This window comes from Pristis pectinata, chromosome 3, assembly GCF_009764475.1.
Source record: "Pristis pectinata isolate sPriPec2 chromosome 3, sPriPec2.1.pri, whole genome shotgun sequence".
In the NCBI taxonomy this organism is placed as follows: Eukaryota; Metazoa; Chordata; class Chondrichthyes; order Rhinopristiformes; family Pristidae; genus Pristis; species Pristis pectinata.
In genome coordinates, this window is record NC_067407.1 from 49333290 (window position 1) to 49358044 (window position 24755).

The 24755-nt window shown below is 40.9% G+C and overlaps 2 protein-coding genes across 3 annotated transcripts in view; both read right to left on the minus strand.

Moving 5' to 3' along the window:
• Positions 1–14982, minus strand: part of clcc1 (chloride channel CLIC-like 1) — a 35082-nt gene extending 20100 nt beyond the window's left edge. For both annotated transcript variants that reach the window (XM_052010712.1, XM_052010713.1), the window contains exons 1-5: positions 14857–14982; positions 5335–5478; positions 4123–4242; positions 3047–3157; positions 1480–1698 (exon numbers count right to left, since the gene is read on the minus strand). In XM_052010712.1, the coding sequence (XP_051866672.1) occupies positions 1480–1698; positions 3047–3157; positions 4123–4242; positions 5335–5478; positions 14857–14934 (672 nt within the window). In that variant the 5' untranslated portion in view covers positions 14935–14982. The remainder of the gene's footprint in view (positions 1–1479; positions 1699–3046; positions 3158–4122; positions 4243–5334; positions 5479–14856) is intronic.
• Positions 14983–16902: 1920 nt separating this feature from the next.
• Positions 16903–24755, minus strand: part of LOC127568143 (WD repeat-containing protein 47-like) — a 44669-nt gene continuing 36816 nt past the window's right edge. The window contains 5 exon segments of the mRNA XM_052011521.1: positions 16903–18123; positions 18126–18239; positions 18855–19073; positions 20679–20810; positions 24076–24246. Coding sequence (XP_051867481.1) covers positions 18095–18123; positions 18126–18239; positions 18855–19073; positions 20679–20810; positions 24076–24246 — 665 coding nt within the window. The 3' untranslated portion in view covers positions 16903–18094.

Genomic DNA, 24755 nt, shown 5'->3' on the forward strand with positions numbered 1-24755 from the left:
TTTTCATCTACATTCCAGCATCTGCAGTCCTTTGGTTCTCTAGCCTCTTAAACACCTCTATTGTATCTGCCTCCATCACCATCCCTGGCAGCGCATTCCAGGCACCCACCGCTCTGTGTAAAAAAACTTGCCCCGCACATCTCCTTTGAACCCTCCCCTTCTCACCTTAACAACATGCCCACTAGCATTACCCTCTAATCCAGGCAGCATCCTGGTAAACCTTTTCTGAACCCTCTCCATAGCCTCCACATCCTTCCTATAATGGGATGACCAGAACTGAATGCAACACTCCAGATGCAGCCTAACCAGAGTTTTAGAAAGCTGTAAGATAACTTCCTGACTCTTGATCTCAATGCCTCAACTAATAAAGGCAAGCATGCCATATACCTTCTTTATCACCCTATTGATTTGTGCGGCTACTTTCAGGGAGCTATGTACTTGGACCTCAAGATCCCTTGGTACATCAATGCTATTGAGGGCCCTGCCATTAACTGTGTACTTTGCCATTTCTCCACCCATATCTGCAGCTGATCTATATCTGCTGTATCCTTTGGCAACCTTCTACACTATTCACAATGCCACCAATCTTTGTGTCATCTGCCAACTTACTAATCTACCCATCCACATTTTCATCCAAGTCATTTATATATATATATATATATATATATATATATATATGTATATGTATATATATCACAAACAGCACAGAGGTCCCAGTATGGATCCCTGCGGAACACCACTAGTCACGGATCTCCAGCCAGAATAAGATCCATCAACCACTACCAATTATGGCAAGCCAATTATGAATCCAAAAGGCCAAGTCACCGTGGATCACATGCATCTGAATATTTAACTACATTACTGAAGCAGTTGTTGTAAACATCTGGTTCTGTTGTGTTCTGGGCAAAGATTTGACCTCAGCAGGTGTTAGTTATGTAATGGAAGAAAGACTAATATTTATATCAGTACCTTTCACTGCACATCTGAAAGCCAAAGAGGTACGTTTGAGATGGTCATTGAAATAACCCAATGTAGCATTAAAGACCAGAAGATGTGGTGATGTTATAAACATTGGCTTGTATACAGGGATAACTTCCCAGCTTGATTTTAAAATAATACCACCTGATCTTTTACTCCGAGCTGACAGACTGCATGGGTCTTAAACATCTATTCCACAGGACATCATTTCTGATTCCAGCACTCCCTCAAAACTGCACTGCAGCATGAGTTTGGACTTCTGTGCTCAAGTCTTAAGAATGGGACTTGAACCCACATCTTTTTCGGGTGAGAGTGCGACCAACTAGCCCATACTTGACACCTGTATGGCTGCAATACAACACCGTGCAACACTGTTCAACTCATGGAAAAATTATGCAAAAATCATAGCAAAGAAAACTAACGATCATGAAATATTTTGGTTCATGGACTGATAATTTTCAACACACAATTATTTTTAATATAATAAGAAAAGTTTCTCACCTGAAGTACTGTCAAGAGATCCACTCCAAACGTGTCCTCAAACTTCCATTTCCAAGCAATGGGATCATGATGCTTAAAATTAACCAGAAGTTTACTCAGTGCATCATCCAAAGGACCAGACGTCCATGGCTTACCATTGAGAAATTTCTTAATCTCAGTCACATCATGCTTTGTAACGTAAACCTCTGCATCATAATGAACTTCATTATCATCATCAGGCTAAAGGAAAAACACAAAAGATAAGGATTTTTACAATTTTAATTGTGGCAATAATAGAATGCATAAAAAGACATGAAAATACATGGCTCCTTTTATAAAGATATTCTGATATCTCTATTGATTTATGGAGTAAAATATATTTGATCCAGGATTTATGAAAACAATTTCCCTCTGCTCCACCGCTGGTGTCTGTTATTTAACCTCTGGAAGTCACTATACAGCTCTGCCTTGATATCTTTCTCCCCAGTTTCAAAAACTTTCCTTCCACTCAATATTTACTGTTTCTCTTTCCTAATCTTAAATGATTTCTTCTTCTACACAATGCAAATTGCTTACAACATTATAAATATCTTGGATATTACAAAACACTGAATCCAGTTTGTAAGTATCTTCTATCATTTTACAAAAGTTTTCTGCTGTACAGTAAAACAGCTGTTAGGCCACACATTTTACACTTGCCGTTCTTGTCAGATAGCACTTCCATTTTGCATCTGACAAATATTTAAAGCTCATACCAAGAGGGAAAAAAAAGGAAATGATAAGGATTAGTTTGCAGGGTGCCTCTGTTTAAATTATCAGCAATGGAGCGAGACCACCGAAACAATCAATAACAGCAAAACCAGAAAGTCACTCACAAGGAGATGTACTGCATTCAGTAATGTTCTGAAATTCCTCAGCATTTCACTAAGAAAGCAGTAGCTTGGCCCGACTGTTATTCTAAAGTCTTTTAAGATGCACTTGCACTGAAATCATTGTGTTAGCTCTAAATTTCATTGTAAATATACCTACACACTTGGTACTTCTACATACGATCCTGTAATCCATCCTTGTATTAGCCCATGCCTGGCAGTTTATGAGAGTCTTTCACCCAGTTCCTAATGAGTATAAAGCTTGCACGCTCATGGAAATGTGTAGGCCCACCTATAACATGTCAGCTGAATTTTCCTCAATGCTTTAGGAATGTAGCTTACAACCACTACAGGTTCTGCAGTGAGTCACAACAACACAATCACCGTGAGGGAATAAGTGAAAAAAAAAACTTGCTATAGTATTTGCAATTAACTTTGACTGACATTCTTCCAGACTCCATCCATAATGATTAAGGAGAACTAAGCCTACATGTAATAGCTGCATAACCCTAAAACCTGCTTCCAAATACTGAAAATGAGGAACTTGGACATGAAAACTGAACAGTTACTCCAATTTTTAAGTTGTCATCTAGGAAATGCAAGCCAAATCCTGAAATTCATAGTGCGCATCCAGCAACAAATGAATATTTACTCTTGTCGGAACAATGTAGATGATGAAATAAAACTGTTTCCATGTATTTTGTTATTGGAATACTTACCAAACCTATTTTTTCAGTCTCTAGCAGCAGTTTATTCAGATATCTTTTGAAAACAGGATTGCAACTGATCTCTGATGCCTCAGCTGATTTTATTTTTTTATATTCTTCCAACTGTTTAAATCAAAAAAAGTCATTTGGCTATTATATTCTCCACAGCAAATTTGCAATAAAATGCAGAGGACAAAAGCACACATCAAAAGAGGCAATAACAATTGGTACCCTGCACCGTGAATCAAACTTCACATCTTACACCAATTACTTTTCATTCCCCTGATTTTATCTTACACCAGTATTAAAAATATATCAATTTGCATGGTATAAGTATTTTCACATTTAAAATTATTAATTGTAGTTGAGGCTTCCTTATTCCTTCAACAAAATGCAATGTCTACATAAAACTAGGATCTTTTTTATTCCCACGGTGGACAGAAGATGGGAAGACCAGGATAATCTGTTTACAGGTGGATGCTAATAAATGAAGAATAAAGACTTTTTGTGGGCTTTATAATTCAGTACTGACTGATCTGAACAATTTCCTAAAAGTACATTTTAAGACAAGCTTGCCTAACCACTGATTTTACTTATGTGAGAAACACTTGTATCCTCCTCCCACCTTTGTAGGCCATACTACTAAGAAGGAATGTCACATGTTCACCCAGTTTCCCTCCAGTTGTCACACCATTCTATTTTGGACACCGACACTGTTCCTTCATCGTTATTGCAACAATATCCTGGACTTCTCTACATAATATCATTGCAGGGCTGGACCATATGAACGGTCACAGTTCAAGAAGAAGACCAACTCCCCACCATTTTCATTTTATTTCTGAATAAATAAAATTTGAAAGAGTTTTGTAGGACTAAGTAACAAATTATGTTCTTGAATTAAATTTTAATTACATAATGAAATTGCCATTTATTACTCATGCAGGTACCCAAGAACATCTTTCACAACAAACTGTTGACACATTGCACAGAGCTATAAATCTTTCATTCCTCTTCTGCTTCTCTTGAATTGACATAGTTCTTTAACAATAAAACCATTCACATTAAACTAGGAGGAAAAAGTTACTAACCTCCTTCTGTAAACTATCACGTCTTCTCTCACAAACGGCACAATCTCGACAGGTATTTTGGTCCTGATGAATTTCTGAGGTGCCTTTATTAGTCTCAGTATCCTCTTGCCCATCTCTGGTCTTCAGTGAAGTGAGTGGTAAAGAATTTAATTAAACATATGGACATTACTGGCAAGATTTGATGCCCATCTCTTTTTCATTTCAAAAAAACTACTTGAACCACTCGAATCAAGGCGAGGTTAGCATGAGTAACATAAATATTGGTAGTTGATTATAGGTCACAGTAATTTCTTCTAAACTATAACTGTTGAGCAATTGAAATAAGTTCTTTTTGTGTTTTGTTTTTAATTCAAAGGGTGGTTGATGATCAAGACCTGGCATCAATGTCTGTGTGCAACAGTTCTCCTACATGCTTCTGTGACTTGGATTACCTAGACAGCCTAAAGCATTGGAATGATACTACCAATGCTGCTTCCACGAACTCTTCCAAATTCATAGAAAGTATAAGTGAACCAACATCAGTACTCTCCCAAGCCAACAACTTCAGCATTGAGGTCCTCGTTACACTCAGTCTGCTATATTAGTGGCCATGTATTTGCATATCTCACACCAGACTGCAGAGGGAATGAGCTTTGAACTGTGCATCTGTGCTGCTTTTGAAATGCCGCATTTACTATATGCTTTATGAGGCAACTTCAAATTATATTCCATTCAAAATGAAAAGTTATATTCCGGGAAATTTCAGTGTCGGCTCAAAATGAGGTGATGGTGAACTAATGCAGTGTACTTCAACTTTGCTGATCTGGCCCAATTGCTTACTTGGCTATATTCAAACAAATATACATACGGTATATTTTTCATACCACAAACATTATTGATCTCTTTTCTGGCAGAGACTGGGCTTGCAGCAACAGTCTGGACTGTGGGAGCTTCCATCAGATACTGCCCAGCTAAAGGATTGAGAAGTTTTGATTTATCTTGATCGCAAGATGGAAACCAGAACTGGAAGCTAGGGGCATTAGCGATCAATGTGGGTAGAGATGGGGAAGAGAAACAAGCTGAATTACAAAAGCCGTAAACTCACTTATCAAGTGACAAGGCGTTCCAAATTTTGAGTGTAGCAACTAGCACTAGAATGAAGAATTTTGGAAAACTGCTAAACCTTAAAATGCATTGATACAAGTCTCCTGAAAAATGCTGTTGGATAATTACCAGATATGGTCTTCTCATTCTACCACTTGCAGCATCATAGTTCACCATGTCTGTCGGATCAATCCACTCATCTTCGTCACCTTGGAACCCATTCACTACCAGCATCACTTCGAATAGCAACCACAGCATGGACATGATTGAAATCTAAGGAAAGGCATTAGCATTGGCAACTTACTGGAAGTATCTCTGCAAATTCATAAAGTCATAGAATACAAAAAGGAACAAGTAGAAAACTGGCTGATCCTTTTACCTACAGTAACTAACATGCTTCTTGGCACTGAAACAACTGGGGATATTAGGGGTCCCATGTGTTACACAAATGCAACTTGCTTCCCCATCCCATTGAATTGCCAGAAGACTGGAGAGTGGCTAATGTTGTGCCTTTATTTAAGAAGGGCTGCAAAGAAAAATCTGGGAGCTATAGACCCAGATTTTTCTTTGCAGTAGACCAGTAAACCTAACATCTGTGGTAGGTAAGTTACTAGAGGGGATTCTGAGGGGTAAGATATACAAGCATTTGGAAAGACAGGATTGATTAGGGATAGTCAGCATGGCTTTGTGCATGGGAGATCATGTCTCACAAATATGATTTTTTTTGAAGAAGTAACCAAGAAGGTCGATGAGGGCAGGGTGATAGATGTGGTCTATATGGACTTTAGTAAGGCCTTTCATAAGGTCCTGCACGGTAGGTTGCTATGGAGAATTAGATTGCGTGACATCCAGGGAGAGCCAGCTAATTGGAATAAGAATTGTCTTGATGGTAGGAAGCAGAGGGCGATGGTGGAAGGTAGTTTTTTGTACTGAAGGCCCTGACCAGTGGTGTTCCCCAGGGGTCGGTGCTAGGCCCAATTGCTATTTGTCACTTATATCAATGATATGGATGAAAATGTACAAGGCATGGTTAGCAAGTTTGCAGATGACACTAAAATAGGTGGTGATGTAGACAGCGAAGATGGTTATCAAGATTTACAGAGCGACCTTGATCAGCTGGGTAAGTGGGCCGAGGAACGGCAAATGGAGTTTAGTTCGGATAAGTGCAAGGTGTTGCATTTTGGGAAGACAAATGAGGGTAGGACTTTCACAGTGAATGGTAGGGACCGGGGGAGTGTTGTAGAACAGAGGGACTGAGGAGTACAAGTACATAGTTCCCTGAAAGTGGCATCACAGGTAGACAGGGTGCTGAAGAAGGCTTTTGGCACTCTGGCCTTCACCAGTCAGGGCATTTAGTATAGAAATTGGGATGTTATGTTGCAGTTGTACAAGACGTTGGTGAGGCCGCATTTGGAATACTTGGTCATCTTGCAATAGGAAAGATGCTAATAAGCTGGAGAGAGTGCAGAGGAGATTTACAAGGATGTTGCCTGGACTCGAGGGGCTGAGTTATGGGGAGAGGTTGAGCAGGTTGGGGCTTTTTTCATTGGAGTATTGGAGAATAAGGGGTGACCTTATGGAGATGTATAAAATTATAAGGGGCATAGATAGGGTGAATGCATTCAGTCTTTTTCCCAGGGTTGGGGAATCAAGGACTAGAGGGCATAGGTTTAAGGTGAGAGTGGAGAGATTTAATAGAAACCTGAGTGGCAACTTTTTCACTCAGACTGTGGTCAGTATATGCAATAAGCTGCCAGAGGTTGAGGCAGGTACATTAACAACATTTAAAAAGGTACTTGGATAGGTACATGGATAGGAAAGATTTAGAAGGGTATGGGCCAAATGCAGGCAAATGGGACTGGCTTAGATGGGAATCTTGGTTGGCATGGGCCAGTTGGGCTGAAGGGCCTATTTCTGTGCTGTATGACTCTATGAATAGCAGGCAATGAGCCCAAATCAGTTTTACACAAGCTCCAAAACAAGGTTGCTAAAAATCTGGAAATAGACAAGCAAACAAGAAAATTGCAGGCGTCATCAATCTGAAATAAAAGCAGAAAACACTGAAACTACTCAGCAGGTCAGACAGCATCAGTGGAGAGAGGAAATGTGTTCAATTAACGATTATCGACCTGAAGCATTAGCTGTTGATGGAGGAGATAGATGCATTGCCAAGAGGCTTCATTGACATCTCTGAACTGAATTCTGCAACTCATGGATGCTGCATTTGCAGTGTTTCCAAAGCACTTTTTGGTTCCCTACTGAAAAGACCCAATTTAAAGCAAAGAACAAACTGCTGGAGGAACTCATCTGTGGAGGGAAATGGACAGTAGACATTTCAAGTCAAGACTCTTCATCTGGGTCTGGATCGAGGGTCTCAATGCAAAACGATGACTGTCCATTTTCCTCCACAGATGTTGCCTGACCCACTGAGTTCCTCCAGCAGTTTGTTTTTAGCTCCAGATTCCAGCATGTGCAGTCTCTTGTGTCTCCGAGATACAATTTGAAAAGATTAGTTACTTTCTTGTCCACTGATGAGATGCTCCAGGAATTAGAACTTGGCTAAAGATCCTAAGACAATTTCAGAGGTGATAACTGCTTCCTTACACAGTGGTCCCCCATCATCAGGAGAGCCAGCCTCTTGCTAAACCTCCAGGTGGGGTGCAAGAGTATTTGTTGTTTTGCACTGGGCTGCAATGTTACACAGAAGATAAACAGTTAGCAGAATGCCTGGTGGTAAGTTGGTTTATTATTGTCACATTTACTGAGGTACAATGAAAAACTTTGTTTTGCATGCCACCTATACAGATCATTTCATTACAACAGTGCATTGAGGTAGTACAAGGGAAAACAATAACAGAATGCATAATAAAGTTACAGAGAAAGAGCAGTGCAGGCAAACAATAACGTGCAAGGCCATAACAAGGTAGATTGCGAGGTTAAGAGTCCATCTTATCGTACAAGGGGACTGTTCAATAGTCTTATAACAGCTGGATAAAAGTTGTCCTTGAGCCTGGTGGTACGTGCTTTCAGGCTTTTGTATCTTCTGCCTGATGGAAGGGGTAGGAGAGAGAATGTTTGGAGTGGGTTCTTTGATTATGTTGGCTGCTTTACCAAGGCAGTGAGAAGTGTATACAGAATCCATGGAGGGGAGGCTGGTTTCCGTGATGTGCTGAGCTGTGTCCACAACTCTGCAGTTTCTTGCGGTCTTGTGCAGAGCAGTTGTCATACCAAGCTGTGATGCATCAAGATAGGATACCTTCTATGGTGCTCGATAAAAACTGGTGAGGATCAAACGAGACATGCCAAATTCCTGAGGAAGTAGAGGCACTTTCTTGACCATGGTATCTATGTGGTTGGACCAGGACAGGCCATCGGTATTGTTCACTCCTAGGAACTTGAAGCTCTCGACCCTCTCAACCTCAGCACCATTGATGTAGACAGGTGTACGTACACCGCCCCCTTTCCTGAAGTCAATGACCAGCTCTTTTGTTTTGCTGACATTGAGGGAAAGGTTGTTGTCATGACACCATGTCACCAGCCTCTTTATCTCGTTCCTCTACTCCGACTCATTGTTATTTGAGACTCGGCCCACTACGGTGGTGTCATCCACAAACTTGTAGGTGGAGTTAGAGCAAAATCTGGCCACGCAGTTGTGAGAGTATAAGGGGTAGAGTGGGGGGCTCTGGTTTGGGAACACCCAGATTGACCTCTTTGGTACACAGTCCTCTAAACATTTGCTGATGAAGTCCATGACGGTGGTGACACACTTATCTAGGTTGGCTGCTGAGTCTTTGAACATGGACCAATCTGCTAACTCAAAGCAGTCACGTAGAAGCTCATCCATTTCCTCAGACCAGCACTGTATGACTTTCTGTAATGTGAGTTTCTGTTTGTACACACAGAGTGGAAAGGGCATCCCTTTTCACTCTTTCTGGGTATTAAGGGCCTGCATTCACTTGAAGAATCACCGATGACAAATACATATTAAAAAAAGAATCTGACAACCTACTTCAACAAAGAGTATCACGACTAAAAGGCTCCTGTTGAGAGAATCCAAGCTTAAATATACACAAATCATAAATGTGCACAGATGATAACTGGCACAAGATAGGGTAATTTTGATACTTCGAACCAAACTTAGTGCACCTACTTTAATTTGTATCTACTCATACAAAATTTGCACTTTCATCCCATTCAGTCACGTCCGTGGTGAGCCATATATTGAGATGACAACTTTCACAGTCCAATTGAACCAGAACTTGAGCTCAACTGTGCACTTGTCCTTCCCTTTAAGTTACCGTTGCATTCATACATAAATAACTGCAAAGACCAATAACCTCATAGCACCTCAACAAGAAAAAAACTAGCCAAAAGGCTGGGTCAAAGGATCAGGTCTCCTTACAAATGGTTTGCACCCAAGGTATTGAACAATCCATTTCTCTGTCAAACCAACTATGTGCTTCCAAGGTAACTTAGTCATATTTCTCACAAATAGAAATAATGTTGAGGTGAGCTTCCAACCCATTCCTGTGCCCTTTCTCAGATTTCACATCCTTAACATCACCCAATCCCACCCCCAGCCCAGCTCATCTACTGCTAAAATCTTCAACCACATCTTTACTATGTCAACTTTATTTTGTTGACTATTTCCCTAGCCAGACTCCCTCCTTCAATTCTCCAAACAAGGTAATTAAAAAGCCCAAAATAAAAACACAAAATGCTGGAAATACTTAGCAGGTCAAGTTGCAGCTGTGGGAAGAGAAACAGAGTTAACGTGTCAGGTCAAAGACCATTCGTCAGAACTGGGAAGAAGACAAAAGAAACTTGTAAAGCTGCAGGGAAGGTGGATATCCCTGATAGTGTAAAACTGGGGTGACCCTGGGAATAAGCTGTAAACAAGGTTATCAGGTCAATGAGTGAATGGGAGCAGATAGAGAGTGAGAACACAAACAAAGGAATGTAGGAGTTGCAAAATGCGGAACAGGAAAACATGCCTGGCAGGCAAGGCAGGGCATGACCTCCACTCCCAGAGCATTTGGGGGACAGTGACCATTGCTCCATAACCTTTAAAATTGTCATGGACAGGGACAGGTGCAGAGAGGACAAGAGGTTTTTCAATTGGGGAAGGGCTAACTACGAGGCTATAAGGACAGAACTTGGGAGTGTAAATTGGGATGTACCATGGGGATGTGGTCGATATTCAGGGATCTTATGCAGGATGTTAGGGATAAATATGTCCCGGTGAGGCAGAGAAGGAATGGCAGGGTGAAGGAACCATGGGTGACGAGAGAGGTGGAACGACTTGTTAGGGAGAAGAAGGTAGCATATGTGAGGTATAAGCAGCAAGGTTCAGACAGGGCCCGTGAGGAATATAGGGTAGCGAGGAAGGAACTTAAGAAAGGGCTGAGGAGAGCTCGAAGAGGACATGAAAAGGCTTTGGCTAGTAGGGTTAAGGAAAATCCCAAGGCCTTTTTCAAGTACGTGAAGGGTAGGAGGATGGCTAGGGTGAAGGTAGGTCCGATTAAGGACAAAGGTGGGAGAATCCGCCTGGAGGCGGCGGAAGTGGGAGAAGTTCTGAATGAGTACTTCTCTTCGGTATTCACCAGGGAGAGGGGTCTTGATGATGTGGAAGGGAGTGCTGGTAGGGGTAATGTTCTCGAGGTTGTTGATATCAAGAGAGAGGATGTGTTGAAGTTGTTAAATAATATTAAGACAGATAAATCTCCGGGGCCTGACGGGATTTTCCCCAGGCTGCTTCGAGAGGCTAGGGAGGAGATTGCTGAACTGCTAGTAAGGATCTTTGAGTCCTCGTTGTCTACGGGGGTGGTGCCGGAAGATTGGAGGATTGCGAATGTGGTCCCCTTGTTCAAAAAAGGTAACAGGGATAGGCCGGGGAATTATAGACCGGTGAGTCTCACGTCTGTGGTGGGTAAGCTGTTAGAAAGGATTCTAAGGGATAGGATTTATGAACACCTAGAGAATCATGGACTGATTAGGGACAGCCAGCATGGCTTTGTGAAGGGAAGATCTTGCCTCAAAAGCCTGATAGAGTTCTTTGAGGAGGTGACCAGGAAGATTGATGAGGGCAGTGTGGTGGATGTGGTTTACATGGATTTTAGTAAGGCATTTGATAAGGTTCCTCATGGTAGGCTTCTTCAGAAGGTCAGAGGCCGAGGGATCCAAGGAAGCTTGGCTGTGTGGATTAGGAATAGGCTTGCATGTAGAAAGCAGAGGGTTGTGGTGGAAGGAGTGCCCTCGGATTGGAGGGCAGTGACTAGTGGTGTCCCACAGGGATCGGTTCTGGGACCTCTACTTTTTGTGATGTTTATAGATGACTTAGATGAGGGGGTGGAGGGCTGGGTTAGTGAGTTTGCGGATGACACTAAGATAGGCGGTGTTGTGGATAGTGTGGAGGGCTGTCGGAGCTTACAGAGGGATATTGATAGGATGCAGAGCTGGGCTGACAAGTGGCAGATGGAGTTCAATCTGGAGAAGTGTGAGGTGGTACACTTTGGAAGGACAAACTCCAGGGCAGAGTACAGGGTAAACGGCAAGGTACTTGGCAGTGTGGAGGAGCAGAGGGATCTGGGGGTTCATATTCACAGTTCGTTGAAAGTTGCCTCACAGGTCGAAAGAGCAGTTAAGAAGGCCAATGGGATGTTGGCTTTCATAAGTCGCGGGATTGAGTTTAAGAGCAGCGAGGTTATGATGCAGCTTTACAAAACTCTAGTTAGGCCACATTTAGAGTACTGTGTTCAGTTCTGGTCGCCTCATTATAGGAAGGATGTGGAGGCGTTGGAGAGGGTGCAGAGGAGATTTACCAGGATGCTGCCTGGATTGGAGGGTATTGAATATGAGGAGAAGCTTAGGTGCTAGGGCTTTATTCACTGGAAAGGAGGAGGATGAGAGGAGACATGATAGAGGTATATAAAATATTGAGAGGAATAGTAGACAGTCAGCGCCTCCTTCCCAGGGCACCAATGCTCAAGACGAGAGGTCATGGCTTTAAGGTTATGGGTGGGAGGTTCAGGGGAGATGTCAGAGGGAGGTTTTTCACCCAAAGAGTGGTCGGTGCATGGAATGCACTGCCTGGGGTGGTGGTGGAGGCAGATACATTGAACAGGTTCAAGAGCTTGTTGGATAGGCATATGGAGGAATGTGAGATAGAGGGATATGCAGGAGGAAGGGGTTAGGTAGTGTGAGGGTGGTCTGATGGACGGCACGACACGGTGGGCCAAAGGGCCTGTTTTGTGCTGTATGGTTCTATGGAAATAAAAGGAAAAAAAATGGGGAAAAACACAAACAAGCTGAGGTAACACTGCAGATGGATGAAAGACAGTCTGAAATCAAGTATTCTGAAGTTGCAGAATTTAATATTCAGTCCAAAAGGACTGCAATTTGCCCAGATAGAAGGCGAGGTGCTGTTCCTCAAGCTTGCATTACACCTCACTGTAGCAGTACAGAGTGGAGGTGGGATGGAGAATTAAAGTAGCAGGCAATGGGAAGTTCACTGTTGCCCCTGTGGACTGAACCCAGGGGTTCTGCAAAGTGATTGTCCAATGTAGAGGAGACCACATTGTGAACACAAAATGCAATACATTAGATTGGAAGAAAAGCAAGTGAATGGCTGCTTTACAGGGAAAGGATGTTTTGAGTCCCTGGATGGTGGGAAGGGAAGAGGTGGAAGGACAAGTGTTACATCACCTGCAGTTACAAGGGAAAGTGCCATAAGAAGGGAGTTGGCTGTGGGAATGGAATAGTGAACCAGGAGTCGCAAAGGGAACAGTCCCTGTGGAATGCTGAAAGGGGAGTAGAGGGGAAGATAAGTCAGCTGGTGGAATCACTCTTCTCCGTTCAGCACTATGCTTACAGACCTGCATTGCCCTTAGGTTAAGCAATACCACAATTTTAAATTTCTCATCCTTGTTTCGACACCTCTACAAGTTTTTTTTCCCTCCTGAACTTTGTTCCCTGACCCATAACCCTGAGAGATCTTCACTCCAACTCTGGTCTCCCAGCCACTCTCAAATATATTTGGAGACACAAGAGACAGGAGATGCTGGAATCTGGAGTAATAAATAATCTGCTGGAAGAACTCAGCGTGTTGAGCAGTGCCTACGGAAGGAAAGGAACTGGCAATGTTTCAGGTCGAAACCCTGCAGCAGGACTGATAGTAGAGAGGTGAGGTGGCCAGCAAAAAGAGGAGAAAGGGAGTGGTGAGAAAGGAGTCCAAAGTGATCATAAAGGGACAGTACACTGTTAATGGCAAGACACTTAACAGTGTTGATGTGTGCAGAGGAATCTTGGGGTCCAAGTCCATAGCTCCCTGAAGGTGGCTGCACAGGTCAATAGAGTGGTAAAGAAGGCGTATTACATGCTTGCCTTAGTTAGTCAAGGCATTAAGTTCAAGGATCGGGAAGTTATGTTGCAGCTTTATAGAACTCTGGTTAGGCTGCATCTGGAGTATTGTATTCAAGGCTGGTGACCCCATTATAGGAAGGATGTGGAGGCTTTGGGGAAGTTGCAGAAGAGGTTTACCAGAATGTTGCCTGGATTAGAGGGCATGTGCTATAAGGAGGTTGAACAAACTTGGGTTGTTTTCCCTGGAGCAGCAGATGCTGAAGGGAGATCAGATAGAGATTTATAAGAGTTGGAGAGGCATATATAGAGTAGACAGTCAGTATCTTTTTTCCCAGGGTTGAAATGTCTAATACTAGAGGGCGTGCATCTAAGGTGAGAGGGGGTACGTTTTAAAGATGTGCAGGCAAGTATTGTTTTTGCACGAGGAGCGGTGGGTGCCTGGAATACACTGCCAGGTATGGTGCTGCTGGAGACAAATACGACAAGAGGTGTTTAAGAGGCTCTTGAATGTGCAAAGAATGGAGGGATATGTACACTGTATACAAGGGATTAGTTCAGTTAGACATTTAATAACTAACTTAATTAGTTCAGCACATCGTGAGCTGAAAGGCCTGTTGCTCTGCTGTACTGTTCTACTTTCTTAGATACTGGAATCTGGAGCGACAAACAATCTGCTAGAAGACCTCACGGGTTGAGCAACCTCTGTGGGAGGAAAGGAATTGTCGACGTTTCCCGGTTGAAACGCCCCCGCATCAGGACTGAGGGTGGAGAGTCAAGATGGCCGAGGTGACTGGTGGACTGAGGAGGGGTGCAAGATGACAGGCAACCTGCCCACCAATCACCTCGGCTCACCACGCCCCTTCTCCTCTATACCAGCCATCTTGCCCCTCCACTTTCAAGTGTTGATGCGGGGTTTCGACCTGAAACGTTCACTGTTCCTTTCCTCCCACAGGCGCTGCTCAACCCGCTGAATTCTTCCGGCTGATTGTTTCTAGCCCAAATATATTTGCTCCACAACTGGTGGCCTTTCAGATGTCTTGTTTCTGAGCTCTGAATCTCTCTCCCTCCCTCCGCCCACTTCCTTTTGTCTACTGAAAACGGTCCCTGAACGAACAACGTTAACACGCCATAGTGTGATGACGCTTCGTAAGGATGTGTTCAGACTTGTGCTGCCCCGAGTTCACCGGTGTGTTTAACTGCAGAAAACTACAAGCCGCCGCAGTCAACATATCCTCACGGCCAGGAAATGAGGCGCAGCCAAATACGGAAAACAGCAACACACAACTTTACCGTAGCCCCCGTCCAAGGTGACCAAAACGTAACGATCCACCAGGTTTCTCCTCCCTCAGACACATGATCTTGACGCATCTGCGTTCAGATCGCTTCAGCCAACTAGTGGGTTAAAGCGACTTTGCGTAGTACGTCTGAAGCAGTCTTAAACTGGAAAAGGTCTTGCATCTGAGGAGACGGGGAGAAAAAAAAAGTTAATATTTCAATGACCGAGGAAAGTCAGAAATGAAGCCAGCGTGAGGCTATGGGGAAAAGGTGTTGGAAATACCATATTAAAGGCTAAAATGGGCTGCTTATCTGAAATAGTTGAACATGTTGTTTAAGTGACCCTAGTCAAAACGTGAGCTCATCTGCTTTCAATATAGTTTCTTTTGTTGCTCTCTTCTGGCACTAAGAATTTATTTACTTGCTCCAGTGTACACTCTTCAAGACCTTTCAATAACTGAGACCAGTATCTTGTTTGCACAGATGTCTGGGGAATCCCCTGCAGTATTTTACTCCAGCAAAGAACAGGTCCAGCTTACTGAAATATTCAGAACCCATCAGCTTTGGAAACCAATATTGCAAGACATGCAGCAGATCCTGTTCATCATCAATAGTTCCGGTTAGTGTGACCTTGAACTCGCCGTAATTGCATCTCCTACTGTCTGCACAAGGAACCACTAGCAATGGAATTGCCCATACACTATGATGGACCAGAATTTCTTATTTGCACAACTCCTCCTCCACCTGTGACCAGGATGCAATAGGTGTACTTAGACCACGGACTAATACTGATGCAGGTCTTTTATCAACAATATCATAGTAAACATCAGTGAAAACGTGTATAAAAAGCTTCTAACTCACTAGTGGCATGCCAATAATACAGATCACTGTCCAACTAACATGCAGTACCTCAACGCAGTATCATCCACTTTGTGTGATTGATCATGCGCAGTTACCTTACCGTCCTTGTACCGGACAGTGCACAACAGTTTACCTAGATTCTGCAGAACCTCCCCAAAATAGTGCTGCAACTTATCAAGTTAATATGTTGACCATTTCTCACTTCACAGATGTTGCTTGACCTTTAAAATGGTTACTCAAGTGATTCAGATACAACTACACTTATGGCTTGTGTCTATATATTCCTCTGGTAATGGTGCTGTGGATAAAATCATGCTCCAAGAGACTATTAAGGCATTCTGTGTGTAAGAACAGCAAACACATTACCAGAGGCCTTCTTACCACTTGGAACTGAGGTGATCTACCTAATGTGATATCTACCAAATGCTGAGGATCGTTCTCTGACCTGGAAGAAGCAAGTCCTAGCAGATATATACAACAGGCAGCAAGTTCTGTCAGCTGGCTGGGTTCAACAAGATCTGGCTCACCATCTCCAGGAATGGGACAAAGAGCGAGGGCAAAGATGCGTATAAATTTGAAGTGAAGTAAGGTTAACTTAGTTTATTTTGGCCTAAGTAAGTTACTAGTTTCAAATACAAAGGCAGTGATGTGAAGAAACTTTAGTTCTTTTGTTCAAAACAATTTGCTTATGGAAACAATGGCAAGCAAGAGAAAAACAACAAAAGCCCAATTTCCCCAAACACATGGCTACACAAGAGCTCATATGCTAGACAAAAAGCTAACTTTGATTTCTAAAGGTTTTACCATGATGGAATGTCTATACTTAAGTTGACAGGGTTTTGACTAGACCAGATAACTTCCCATCATTAGCACAATGGTGGTGGTGTATGGGCAAAGTGGGACTTGATGAAAGTAACAAAACTCCAGCGAAGAAAAATGTCATACTTCACAAACTTTATCCAGAGAAAGGACATCCAAGAATAAAATGTTGATTGTTCTTCCACAGTGGTGCAGAGGTTTGCCTAGGAGTGCGGTGTTACTGAGTCATTTGTGAGGAAAACATGAAGATCATTAGCTAGGAGACAGCCACACAGTTGCAGGGAAAATCGCAATATTGTTGTCTGTGCACCATAAAATATACAAGTCAGATAACAGTAAACTGAAACAGCTACTGTTGAATACCAAAACTGGAAGCTAAAGTTCTTCATCAAATAAATGATTTATTGAGAACACAGCACTATCACACTTCATAATTCTCATTATAAATTTCAATTAGAAGGATTAGGACAAAAAATGTGAGATTTTTATTCATTTGTTCTTTCACAGACATGGTTCATCTCTAATTGCCCGTGAATTGAGAAGGCATTTAAGAGTCAACTACATTGGTGGGTCTGGACTCCTGTATTTAGCCAGACCAGGTAAAAATGGCAGATTTCCTTCCCTGAAGGACATTAGTGACTACATTAGTTTGCACAACAATCCAGTAGTTTCATGCCTCTTTCCACTGATACAAGCTTTTTATTCCAGATTTAAATCAATTGAATTTAAATTCCCAGCTGCTGTCGTGGGATTTAAACTCATGTCTCTAGATCAATAAGTCCAGGCCTCTGGATTCTAGTCCAGTAACTTAAAACACCACACTGCTGCACAGTTATATCTAGCTCCTTGTAAACAAAATGCAAATACATAAGTTAAATATTAATAAACCCAATATTATTTATATTAAACTGTACAATAGAAAATATAATAAAGCATTACATATATGAACAGAAAAATAAAATTTACTTATTTAATACTAACTGCAACGCAAAGCATTAGTTTTCATGGACATGTACTATACTATTATCTTGTGTGCACGCACACCCACACAAGTAAACACACGCACAATGTAGAATGCCATGCTACTGCCAATAAAATAGTAATCATGTCCAAAATGTTCTGCATAAAAATTTCATGTTGTTGTGATCAGAAATGATGAATTTTAACATCTCTTACATTAGAGCAACAAATTAGTGGTTTAAGTGATTAGTTTGTCAATGTAAAACTAAAATGTACAACCAATATTGGATCTATAATACTCAGGCAGCTTTTTACATTAGTCACTGGCACAATGAACAAGACGTGTCATAAATACTAAATGAACATTTGCCTCACTTGATTCAGTCATTGTGTACATTTGGTGACAGACCTCAGTGACAGCATGATCACATGTGGAAGACTTAAGCACAGCATAATACAAACAGACAGCAGTTCCATTTAATTTCAACAGCAGCACATATTATGTGTTCTTTCATGTGTTCAACTGGTCAGTTACATAGCGATCAATCTGTGATTGCCAACATTTCCTTTCTCAAAGTTACAATTGTGCTTTGTCTGCATTGGTATCAATTAGTCAACTGTTATTGTAAGTCCAGAGGGTTACGTCCTGTCAGCGGATGAAGATAAGAAAGACAGATCTTCAGTGTGCCATCTGCACTGGATAACTTTGTCCTTATGCTCAGATACTACTGTTGTAGGAAGTGGCTTTATTAGATCTCCTGTGGACCAATAGTTAAAGGTTACACAAGCCTATTTAGAAAATGATCAAATATTTAATTGAACAAAATTATGGGCTTTAAAAAAAAACACCCAATTGCAAAATGCCAGTGACTAACCCGTTTCTCACAGAATTCCAGTAAAGTGCAATAAAGTTGCAAGATATATCCATTTATTCTTCAGTTTCATCGTTATGCAAGAATAATACATAAACAATTTTGAAAACTCTTAAATAAATTAATTTTACTCCATAACTGATAAGTTACTACACCACCAAACAGTTTAGTGGGCAAACACACTACACTATCCAGAAAGATACTAGATCAGTTTGAAGTTTGTTTTAGCTATGTCAGCCAGACCAAAGATAGTGAAGCTTGCTTTATAGGAATGTACACTCAATATGAACAGCCATGCATGCTGAGAAAGCATGAGGATTTAACTTGGCTTTAATAGCTCTCAATCTAAAACTCAAACATCAAGGTTGGAACCAGGGGTTAAATCATGGATGTTTTCAGCTCCCAAACACGGAATTTTATTAAAAACAGGACAAAAGAAAAAAAAAACTTGAATGTTAGAAGATGTAAAAATATTCAAAATCTATGGATAACAAGTTTTACCTCGCAAATCTGTAACTTTTACAGTGGTGTCATAAGATCCTGTAAGTAGATAGTAAGCTCCTGGAGAGAACCTCACTGAACGTACATCACTAGTGTGTGGTTGGTAAATTTGTACCACTCTCCCTCCTCGAATATCATACAGCATGCAGCTGGAATCCTCCTGACCTGTAGCTAGAAGTCGTCCACTTGGATCTACAGCCACAGAAGCAACAGCGCTGCCTGGATAATGGAAGTTACACAATGATATAACAGTATCATTTCTAACATGTTTATAAAGAACCATAGAACACTACAGCACAGAAAAAACAGGCCATTCGGCCCTTCTAGTCTGTGCTGAAACTTTATTCTGCTAGTCCCATTTACCTGCACCCAGTCCAGAACCCTCCAGACCTCTCCCGTCCATGTATCTATCCAATTTATTCTTAAAACTTAAGAGTGAGCCCGCATTTACCACATCAGATGGCAGCCTGTTCCACACTCCTACCACTCTGAGTGAAGAAGTTCCCCCTAATGTTCCCACTAAACCTTTCCTCCTTCACCCTAAAGCCATGTCCTCTCGTACTTATCTGGCACAAAATATTTTCCTTTTAATACAATAAAATTCTCCAGTTAAAGGTTTGAAGATTTTTCTATTATTTGTAAGATATAATTTGTTTACTAAATATATAACATTCCAAGGTAAAAGAAACTTCATATCAGCTGAACTGACACAATTTCCACAATTTTTGAGAGCATCCCTTCTGGAAACTACAGACTTCGTTGGCTAGTGCATTAGCTATTAATCATGTGGCTAACAGGAATTTAGAATAGCAATTGAAAAAAAAATATGGTCATGTGAATTCAATACTTTTATTTGTTATGTCCATCCCCATGAACTTCATATTTGTTCATTTGTTGGCAAAATAGTAAGGTAAGGTGAATAGCAGAATAAAAGCCTTCTACTCAGGACTTCATAAAAATGCAGTTTAAGGAGCTATTATTCCTATTCTCTAAAACAAAAAGGCTAGTAGGTAAATAGCCTTTATGATCAATAAATGTTAAAAAGTATTCATGAAATACTCATCTATATTGTGTGAGTACATATAAGTAGACTTAGATTTAAATGAAAAGCAGAGTATGTGCCTTGTCAATGTTTATGGAATAAAATTGTGTTTATTCTGTTTAAAATAACCCAACTTCAAACCACTGTGATTTATGGTCCATCTTATCCTTTGTTAGCAAATATGACTTGTCTTTGCTGTTGGAACACAATTAATATTAAGAATTCATTGTGCAAGGAATTGTAGTCATCAACTTATTTCATATCATTCCATGGTCAGCGACATGATCATCCTGTCTCTTACAAACTTATTGCAACTTGGATGATTGTTCATTAATTCTCCAGGCTCCATCCAGAACTTAACAGCAAATAGCAACATCTTCTGCATCCTTGACCTTACTACTATAAGCCTCTCACTAAAAACACCAGATTTTATATGGCACTTTCAGAACATCCTAATGCATTTCCAGCCATTGAAATACTACTCAAGCATAAATGGAAAAATGGCAGCAAATTTGCCAACATGACTGGAAATATCTGTGTTTATGTGATAGGTTCAGAACCTGTTTAAGAAATAGAGGGATACATAGTGAGCATAACTCCCTTCTTCAAATAGTACTAGCCTATATTTTTTTGCTGAATTTGCAAAAGTGGGATTTGAACTTTTCTACTCTGCTACAACCTGAGCAATAGCTGACACTGCAATAATTGCAATAGTTTAAGTTTGGTCTGCTGTTACAATAATACTTGAAACAAAATGAATCAAATAGCAGAGATATATTTACCCGATCCATGAAATGCTGTTCCAACAACACGGACACAACTTGGCACTCTCAAATCCCAGAATCTTACAGTCTTGTCTTGTGAGCCAGATGCAATCATCCATCCTCCCCATGTATATAGTGCAAGAATATGACCTGAAATCACAAGACAAATGCTGAGATCCAACATTCTCTATGCTGCTTACAGAACTATTTCACTTAAACAGTGCAGTATGCTGCCATTTGGCCTGATGAGCCTGCAACAGCTCTTTCAAATTGCAATCCCACTCATTCTTTATTCAATCTTTTTTTCTGAAGTACATATCCAAATCTCTTTTGAAGGCTCCTATTAAATCTAATCCATCACCCAATTTACCACACTAACAAACTGATGGGTCTCAAGGCTGATAAGTGGCCTGGCCCAGATGGTTTGGAACCTTGGATCAGAAAAGAATTGGGCACCAGAACAGTGAAATCATTAGTTGTAGCCATACAACGTCTTCAGATTCCAGAGAAATATCAGAAGATTGGTAAACAGCTAATATGACACCTCTATTCAAAACGGGTGGGAGCCAAAATGCAGGATCTATAAGTTGATTAGTCTAACATTTACTGTTGGAAAATTTTTTAGAATCAATATTAAGGAATAGCAGCACATTGGGAAAATCATAATTCAGTCAAGCAGAGTTGGCACAGTTTCATGAAGGAAAAATCATGTCAGATAAATTTTTTTTTGAGGAATTTTCAATGACGGTGGATGTCCATAAGGGATTTGACAAGCTGCCTCCAAAGGTTAAGTCACAAGATAAGAGTCCATGGCATTGGAGGTAATACATTAGCTTAGATAGGAGACTGGCTATTGGACTGGAAGCAGTGAGTAGGGATAAGGGGCCCATTTTCAGATTGGCAACCTGTACTGGCGCAGTATTACAGAGATCAGTGCTGGGACTGCAAATGCTCAAAATGTCTTGGAGGAAGGGAGTAAATGCACAGTAACCAAATTTGCGGGCAACATACAATTAGATGAAAAAGCAAGTTCCAACTAACATACAGTGAGATATCGATAGGTTAAGTGAATGGGCACAACATTGGCACATAGAGTATAATGTGAGGGAAAAAAAAGACACAAGAGACTGCAGGTGCTGGAAGCTGGAGCAAAAAACAAACTGCTGGAGGAACTCAGCAGCTCAGGCAGCATCAAAATTAAGTTCATTTTGGAAGAACAAAGAAAAGGGTATTATCTAAACAAAGAAAATCTGCAGCACAAAGGAATATGCCTACAAGTGCAGCAGGCAATAAGGAAAGCTAACGGAATATTGGCCTTTTTTCAAGGGATTGGAGTATAAAAAATAGGGAAGACTTACTGCAATTATACAAGGCATAGGTGAAACCATATCTAGAGTACTGGAACAATTTTGGTCCTCCTATTTAAGATATTGTTTCATTGGAGGTGATTTTTAGAAAGTTTATGAGGATCATCCTGCATATGGCGAAAAAGGTCATACATGTTTGGAGTCATTGTAGAAGAATGCGATGGTCTTACTAAAACATATAACATTCTAAGGATGGAAGAGAGAGTAAATGCCGAGGGGATATTTCCTCACATGGGAGAGTCTAGAACCAGAAAGCATGGCCTCAGAATAATGGGAACCTATTAATGACCGAGATGAGGAAGAATTTCTTCTCAGGGGATTGCAAGCCTTAATAACTCCTTGGCACAGAGAACTGTGGGGGCAGGGTTCTTATGTATATTTAAGGCTGAGATAACTAGACTTTTGATGAATAAGTGAATCAAGAGTTACAGGGAAACAAGGCTTTGGGAATGTCAGATTAGCCATCACCCTGTTGAAGGGTGGAGCAGGCTCAAGGGGCTGAATGGCCTACTCCTGTTCCCACTTTTTATGGTCTTACCCAATCAGGTAGTGCATTCCAAACATAAGCCATTCACTTTGTCAATAGGTTTTCCCTCACATTACCTTGATCCTTAGCCACTAGAAATTGTTTCTATTTATTCTGCTTAAATCATTTATAATGTTAAACACCCAAACCTCCTCCTGGAGTTTTCTGTTGTGTAGATAATAATCACAGCTTGTCCATCCTTTGACAAAACTGTAATCACCTCATTCCTGGTTCACTACCTTCTGCAACCCTCTTCAAAATATCAAAGAGAATGGAATGGTGAATTTGGTATTTTTTTTTACATTTACCTATCCAGTGCTAGAAATGTTATTGGTAGAGAAGTAACCTACACCTTCCTGTAACTAATTTTTGCCGTAACAATATTTTTGCCCTGCCCCCTCACCTCCCCCCCACCCCCCCCCCCCCCAGTTCAACAGACCTGGATATCAACAAAAAGCATCCCTATTCAATGAAGCTTCAGACCTCCTGCTACAAAAAAGATCTAACCTAGATAGTACAGAACGTCTCCTCCTAAGATCACTGAAACAAAAACAGAAACGCAATCAAGATGAGTGGCAATGGTTTGCCAACTCTACCATGATCTTCCTTCCTATTCTATAACGATATAGTTTTGTAATATATGTGCGGCATGGACTACTCACTTATCAAAATGGGAAAACATGTTTGATATCATGGCAAAAATCTCAAGAATAATGAACGGCACAAGAAATGTCCAAGTTTGCACTTCAACTTAAAGCTTCTCTGCAGTGTGCAAACAAGTCTGACTGGTAAACAATAATTTTATTTATCTTAAATTAATTTCATGCAGCTAACATTGAGCTTTTTGGCAACTGAAACATTAAACTTTCAAATGAACTGAAATCTTGTTCGCTCATTAAGATGGCCTGCCTTTGTAACATATTTCCTTGTCTAAGACATTACGCATAAGGAAAACATTTTGCCTTTTTCCTGTGGCGAAACTTGGAAAAGTCAGTTCATTCAAACACAAACTCACATTATCTGTTAGAGTCCACACAGCATGGAAACAGGCCCTTCGCCCCAGAGTCTGTGTTGACCCATTTAATTCTCTCGTATTCCAATAAATTCCGCCTAGATTCTACCACTCACCTATACACTCAGGCCAATTTACAGAGGCTATTTAACCTAAAAACTAGTGGATCTTGAGGATGTGGGAGGAAATTGTAGCACTTGTAGGAAACCCACGCAATCACATTGAGAACTCCACACAGACAGCACCAAAGGTCAGGATTGAACCTGGTTCACTAGAACTGTCAGGCAGCAACTATCAGCTGTGCCACTGTGCTGCCCCTGGAATATTACAGATTATTTATTCAACCAAACGACATTGGTGTTGTATTAAATAATACATACCCAAAGCAATGTCTATATTTATCAACTGTCATTGCAGATAAATGCCACTTTTTCCTTAATTCTCTGTACATACTTTCTTCTTAGTTACAAAGACAATATCAAGCTAAAGATTTTTCAGTCTATTTCATACCAGTGTGTCCACTGAGTGCATGCAATCCCTGGCCCCTCTGACAGTCTGTAGTGTAAATATTACAATCTCCAGCACCCGCACTGATTAAGATCGCTCCTCCACTTTCTGGGCCTTCCATAAAAGCAAGATCACGGATTGTACCATCATGCATGCTAAACTCCAGATCAGGACCTGCGGAAAAAAACACATGTCTGTCATTTAGATTTTTAACCAACTCTAGCAATTGTGATTTATTATAATAAAAGGGCCTTTGGCCTGAAACATTGACTGTTTCCACAGATGTTGCCTAGCCCGCTGAGTATTTCCAGCATTTTCTGATTGAAATTTCATTAATTCTATTCTGCAACTTGCTACAATCTCCATGTCATGTTCCAAATGTCTTTTCTTTAATTATATAACTGGATGGCACTTCAATACATGTGACAGTACTGCAATTACCAGGATAAAGACAATTAAGAATGTCATAACTAAACTTCTAAATTAAAATAAACCATAACTGTTCAACTTCCATTATAACTTGATTTTCCAAATGTCTCTTGGGAATAGGTTTTCTGTGCCTTTTTACAATCAAAATTTATACTCTGAATGAATAAAACTACAAGTCAAATAGGGGCAGAACATATACAGTAAATGGTAGGACACAAAAAAATGTTGACAGAGACACCTAGGGGCCCATCCAC